This window comes from Phalaenopsis equestris, unplaced genomic scaffold (assembly GCF_001263595.1).
Source record: "Phalaenopsis equestris unplaced genomic scaffold, ASM126359v1 Scaffold000002, whole genome shotgun sequence".
NCBI classification, from domain to species: domain Eukaryota; kingdom Viridiplantae; phylum Streptophyta; class Magnoliopsida; order Asparagales; family Orchidaceae; genus Phalaenopsis; species Phalaenopsis equestris.
In genome coordinates, this window is record NW_018164444.1 from 73,218,171 (window position 1) to 73,225,186 (window position 7,016).

Consider the following 7,016-nt stretch of genomic DNA (forward strand, 5'->3'; position numbering starts at 1 on the left):
AAGATTGAAATAGAAAAACATATTAAATTTCTGCTTATTGCAAACTGAACCTATTAATGTTTGATTTGTTAAAAAAATAATGCAGTACAAAATGAATATAATGCAGAAGTAATGTACTATATTTAAAATACTTTGGAGTTATTTCTGTCGGCATAAAATAAATGACCGATTTAGTAAAACTTGAATTAAAAGAGATCTAATGTGGGGAACATGAGGAAAATATCCATGATCACAAACCCCCTCCAAGGGCTCCGATTGGGGGAGGATTAGAGATTTCCGATGGAGGCGGTTGGGCCAAAACATGGAAAGGAGAATCTACAAGAGGAAAGGGGGAGCACAAAGAAGAAAGAAGATAAGCAGGGAAGGGATATGGTTGTGATCGAAGGAGGGAGTTTTACCCTCAAAATATTGGGGGAAATAGCAAAGAGAAAGGTAGTTGGGGTGGAGATGTTAAGAGTTAAGAAGTTGAAGGTGTCAATCTTCGAGGGGGAAGAAGCACATGTTAAGAGATTTACCCTCAAAATATGGGGAGATGTTAAGAGTTAAGAAGTCAAAGTCCAGAGGGAAGCTGCACGGGATAGGGATAATGGACAAGGATCGGGAGCAACACTCAAGCTACTTATAGAGACAAAGATTCGCGAGAAGTGAGCCAAGGGGTTACATATTCAATGTGATGAGAAGTTTACCCAAGGACACCGTTCCAAGGATTGAAAATTACAAATTCACATAGTGCATGACAAGGAAGCAAAGAAAGAAGAAATACTGGTTGTTTGTTGTGTGTCAGAGGGGGGTGGGTGGTGGGGGGGTTGGGGGGGGGGGGGGGCGTATTCTTACGTTGATTCCTAGCCTAAAGGCAAAGTTATCTTTGTATGCTTAAGGGCAATTTAGTCATTTACTATTAGTATTATTGGGTATAAATAGGTTCGTTATGTCTAGGTTTATGTTTATGCATAAGATTGAACTATGAGTCGTAGATTTAGGTTTTAGGAAAGATTTCTTACCATTCAAATCATAGGATATGGGAGAGATCGCCTACCTCTCGAATTATAGCTGTCTATCTTTATATTCTTGTTGAGTTGTTTGATTTATTACACAAAAGATGTGTTTGCTTAATTTTTATGGAAAAGCGTGCCGATTTTGAAGTCGAGTCATATCAGTTTACCACAGAATAGTGCCATTAAATTACAGGTATTTCTTGACATCATAGTTCCCCAATGTCCCAATCCCTTGAGTGATAAATAATGGATTGACTTCATAAAATACAATGCTCTATATTAACTAGAGTTGCCCTAAAATTTTTCAACATCACCATGTTTTGTCATCTTGAATGAAATTTTGATCGGATTCATTATCATTTGCACATCACCTACTCTAGACTAAAAACATTAAAATTTTTTCTAGGAATTGCTGCTACAATGTGCTAAAGACTTAGCATATAACAGCTAATATCAATTAAAAAGCATATAACAACTTATATCAATTAAGAAGGGTACATTATTATTGGGAGGGAAAATTAATCATAGAGGGTTTTGCTTATAAGAAATTTAGAACTAAATCATGAAATTCTTACAAAAAGAAATGAAATCTCCATTTAGCAAGTTATCCAAAAAATTTATTGTCTTACAAAATTTAACTCAAAACCCCAAAACTATATCAGGTCAATTAGACTTGAACTTTAAAATTTCACAGGCTCAAGTTTACAAATTTCATGGAGAAGCTACTTTGAATTTTAAGGTCATAACTTGATCTAAAAGAAGCAAACTTACCCCTATAACCTAACATATCATGATGCTTGAATACAACTTTGATTCATACATTCTGGGCAATGCATCAAACAATATATAGGTGCCAACTTGTCATTAATAACTACTTTATCAAATAAGCTACTGCCAATAGTAATTCACGTGATCTAGCCAATAAATTCTAAATCACGTGAAGGTAGTATTCAACTTATGACTGTCAAAATCCAATAAATCAACTTTTATTACAAAAGCAATCTCTTTTCTTCTATATGCAAGTCAAATCAAAGAATCGATGGCTCTTTATCACTTGAGGCCTCTTTGTGGAAGGGGTTTTCTTCACCCTAATAATCTGGTTTACCACAATAGTTGTTACGATTGACTTCCCCATGCTTTCTCATCTTAAAATTAGCAAACTTACACTGCGGTTAGAGGATCCCACTTTTCCATATCCTCCAAGCTAAGTTCGCCAACACCTTCTTGTGGGCTCCTCCTCAGCAATGTAGATTCCCTCAAATTAAGGTTTTATCCAAGGCAGGGGCAGTGGGTCTTGTCTTGGAGAAAGGTGAAAGCAACTAGTTAAGGTGGAAAAAGGACATTTGTGTAGGTAAACTGATTAGGTTATAATATGTTAGGGTGTGGAATGGAGATTAATGAAAACTTAAAGATTTAAGGTTTGTATGGCTCTATTATCAATTGATACATACCTTAGGTTCTTGGGTGGTGTTGAAGGATAGATAAAGGTTGAGGTAGTGCAAGATGGAAAGAAAATGGAAAAATATGAGAAAAAAAGCCTATTTGGAGGAAGAAAGGAGGTCAGGCCTACATGGGTGATATACATATATTTAGGAGGTTCCACTACATACTATTGATCAACATACAGACTCACCAATCGAAGGAGAAATATGCTACAATTCTCTGAATATAAAGAAAAATAGAGAACAATCTATTAAAATAATAAACGCAAGAAAAATTTCGGGCAGAGTTCTAAACAATATTTTGTGCTATAAAAGTACCAGTAACCCTAATCTTATTCATAAGAGATAAAGCGATCCTAAGAGCTGGTTGGCCCCTCAGTGGTGTAGAAATCATACACAAGAACCGGCTTAGGTCCTTCCGATTCGACATGGGACGAACACCCTAGTTTCACAACTTGGGGGGAAGATCACGCCCGTGTTACAATGCCCATCAAACTCTTCTAATACAATCTGATTCACTAAAGTTTTAAAACCAAGAGTCTGTTTGGGACAATTTTTTTACCTGTTATGTTTTTAGACAACCATCACAGTTCTGTAATTGATTTCTAGCTGCTTTTAAAAATTTTTGCGTTAGAAAGCTCTTCTTGTCATCCAGAGCTGTTAAAGTGTAATGCTTGTCAGAAATGTGCGGTCTAACTTTTTGAAAATAAAATAAATTTGCAACATCTATCATAAATTTTTGAATCAGTTTCTTCTGAAGCAACTTTACAGCTTCTTCAAACAATTGTAGCTGACCCAAACAGCCCCTCAGTCACATGACCAGTAATAAGATTTGTAAGTTCACTTTTCTTACATATATGAGAATTCTTAAAAATAAATTTAGGAAAAATTCTTCTCTCAAATGGTATGGGGTAAGTTTAAAAATAAAATAAGAGATATGAAGAAATCTAAAGTATCAACCATGCATAAAATGCATTTCACATAAACAAAACTGGCAAAATTCAGTTAGCTAGAAAACAAACCTTATAACAGCGCAATACCAAAGACATGAAAATGAAATGAGCAATTTATTAAGAAGAATACTCACTAGGAGACCTGTCAAAGCGTTAAGCCTGGATGCTACAAGCTGCAGCTTCTTAAGTAACACAGTAACCACAAGAGAGCCCTCTGATATACTATTGTTAATCTCACGAAATAACCGTTCAACCCTGAAATAGATATTTAAAATAAGTAAAGCTTCAAAATAAAGCATAAAATAAGAATGCCAAACACATGTTCATCATGATAAAAATAGGTTCTATACCAAAGTCTTCCCTCTCCACCATCAACTATAGATTGCAGAATGTTCTTAGCATTATAGTAGCATTCCTGGACTGCATAAGCCATGTACTCGTCCCTAGATATCCGGTTCCATAGATCAGCTTGTGTATCTTCACACCCCCCAGCCAATTCAATGGCATATGGGATCTAGAGCAACAACTGAAATAGTTAGAGATCACAGAAATGCAAGATACCCAAAATATATATATATTATATATATAAATAAATAAAAAAATATCTAAGTAAAAAAATCGAGGCTAAGCATCAGACCTTGCTACTCAAAAGAAACAATGGCCACTGAACTAATCTTAAACTTCCTGAATTGCTTGGCATAGAAAGCAAATCCATTTCCCTGTAAGACACATTAGTCTTGCATTGTTGTATATAAAAATTACTACCATTAAAAATATCAAAAGATATCCAAACGAACACATTCTCCTCTACCTATTATTGATATAATCTTCTTCTCGAAGGCTTTTTATGATCTCATTCCAAAATGGAGAAAATGTAGCCGCATTCGCCTTATTAAGATCCTGATGTTCCTATTCAAAAAATAAAAAAATTTGTTTTGACAAGATCAAGTTAAATAAAAATGCATTTGCACATAGCACCCAAGGAATTACAATATTTTATTAGTAAAATATCAGACAGGCAATATAGCGAACATTAATACTCATGTATTTAATATTTTACCTCCGAATTTAGAAAAACTTATTATATATTACTTTATTAAAATAAGAAGAAAAAAAGAAAAGATTCTTCATATATCAAAACGGATGAGAGGATATAAAACATAAAATATGAATGCCATGTTTTCAAAGTTCATCATAAACGTATTTTCTTCAGAAAAGAAATGGAAAATAAACAAATTAATAATTTGCACGAATTATATGAATATAACGGCATATTGTTTACTAATCTACAAGATATCAAATCAAATAGCATATTAAAACTAAATAATAGAACAGTTGCACATCAAACTGTAATTTTGCTACTGAACCAATTTCCAACATAATAAATAAACTTTTTACCCGCTCATCAATGAACCTATATGCATGCTTAATATGAATAAATTACCAACATATTAAATACATCACATTATCCTAAAAGCTTCAATGCATAACAAAAAATGTCATGTAGTTTTACAAATGTATCAGCTACTCGCGTTTTTGATAGCATAGCGAGTATCAAGGTCAATGTTTTCATTTTCATCATGGAGTTTCCTAATCAAAAACAAGAACATATCTTTCCATGAGGCTCCATAACTCACAAAAAGTTCGGAACAAGTCTCCTATACAAATTATTCATCCATCTCAAATCAAACGAACCATATTAGATACTAGCATTCTATAGTAGGGAGGAAAAGAGCAGCTAAAAGGATCTTCAAGGTTCAGGGTCATAAAGGGTTGGATGAAAAATATCAAGAGTATAACACTATTGAAAAACTTGCTGAAAGAGGTTTAACTTATGAAGATATCTAATTGCCTAGGATAGATTGGAGCAATATTCCTGAAATGGTTTATGATGAGAACAAGACAATGCTAAACTTCATTTCCTCCAGTTTAGGAAATGAGTTGGTAGCATTGGAATAAAAGTTGCAAGCCTTAATGGGTTTTCCTTATTTTTTCATTGTACAAGTTTGGGATATCATTCATGAAGAACTGGATGATTCAATTATTGAATTCTTCAATGGAAATTTCTTATTAAGATAATTTACAGAAGTTGTCACACCCCAATTGGCCACCTCCTTAAGGGTCGGCTGAGGTGTGATCGAGACAAAATATTCGATAGGACTAAATTCAGGCAAACACTCATCCTGACTTGCAGAATCAGGATCCAAAGAGTGCTGAACTAGTCTAACTAAGAGAATGTTTGGAGCAGCCACAACTTATTTAAAAGTTGTTGCGCAGCAGCTGTGACAAGAGGATGTTGCGCAAAAACTACTGCAGATATGTTGACTATCTGTCTGTTTTTCGTACTTTTAAAACAGTTTTTCTACAGTTGTTTCTGGATAAATGATAATTTTGCCGGAGTACTGCGATGTTGTTTACAACATAACGATTTATTATATAACACAATTCATACTTGAAAGCAAATATCCAGTTTGAACATTCAAAAATTAAAATATACACCTCACTAAATAGTGAGTAGAACGACCATCAAATGTAAAAAAAACTAAAATAAAAATTAATAATATGATAATATTATTTTTAAAATGCAGCTTGTGTATGTCACGAGATAAGCCATCCTCCAATAAAACTCTCCACGTCCGATCACTCTCGACGGTGGAATCATCCAACCCATTTGCCCACCTAAACAAGTAAGATTTTGTTCTTCTTCTTGGACAGTTATAAAACTGTCTCTCGTAGTCATGTAGTTGTCGCAAATTAAGTAAAGAACATTGTAGTTTGCAGTACCAGTACAATGCTCTAAAGGCACCAGAAATCCTTAAATTTATCTTTCTGAAGGCTTAAAAACACAAAGCACACACCCTTAGATGTAACATTAGTAAAATAAATAGTAGAAGTAATCCAAAAAATTTTTATGCAACTGCGATGTCTCAGAAAACACATTATATAAACCAAAGAATCTGTTACTACAAAAAAACAACAAGCTTTATAAAAAAAATGGTTATTAGTTGTCTCTAACCCATTCAATGTCGAGCTTGTGTGTCACATATGCATGTCGGTCAACTTTTTCGATTAATAGATTTATTTGAAAATATGAAATATGAAAATAATTTTGGAAATTTAATTTAATATAATAAATATATAATTTGAGTTTTAAAAGTAGTATGTTTTAATTTAAAAAAAAAAATGAGACCAAGTGGATCTCATTCGTCCAATAGTTTGCATAATCGTGTCTGATACCGCGAATACTACACTTTCCCGAAAGATAAGTATAGACCTCGGCGATAGACCCAATCCTGCAAACCAAGAGATTTGTGACATCCATTTAGTCTGCGAACCTTTTATATATGACCGACAAATTCCCCTATCTAATACAAAGATTAAATAGGGTTTATTTTACCTGGATTCCAAGTTCCCTATAGAGGCAAGCCCCTATAGTTAATTACATCCCAAATGACGGAAGTCACTTGAGAAAACTCTCGATAATGATCAATGGTTCTAGTCTTCAAGAATTCAAAGTTTAGGTTTTCAAGGTAGGACATGGAAAAAGGCAAGTGAGAGTGGCTCAAATAGGAACAGTTATTTCAGGAGTCCAAATAAAAGAAAAGGTAGGGGATGTCATAGATCCT

General features: G+C 33.9%; 1 protein-coding gene across 1 annotated transcript in view; it reads right to left on the reverse strand.

The window, feature by feature from the left end:
- The window catches only part of LOC110039311 (callose synthase 10-like), a 207,574-nt gene that overhangs the window by 82,509 nt on the left and 118,049 nt on the right, over nt 1-7,016 (reverse strand). Inside the window, 4 exon segments of the mRNA XM_020744331.1 lie at nt 3,525-3,645; nt 3,741-3,904; nt 4,028-4,109; nt 4,202-4,299. Coding sequence (XP_020599990.1) covers nt 3,525-3,645; nt 3,741-3,904; nt 4,028-4,109; nt 4,202-4,299 — 465 coding nt within the window.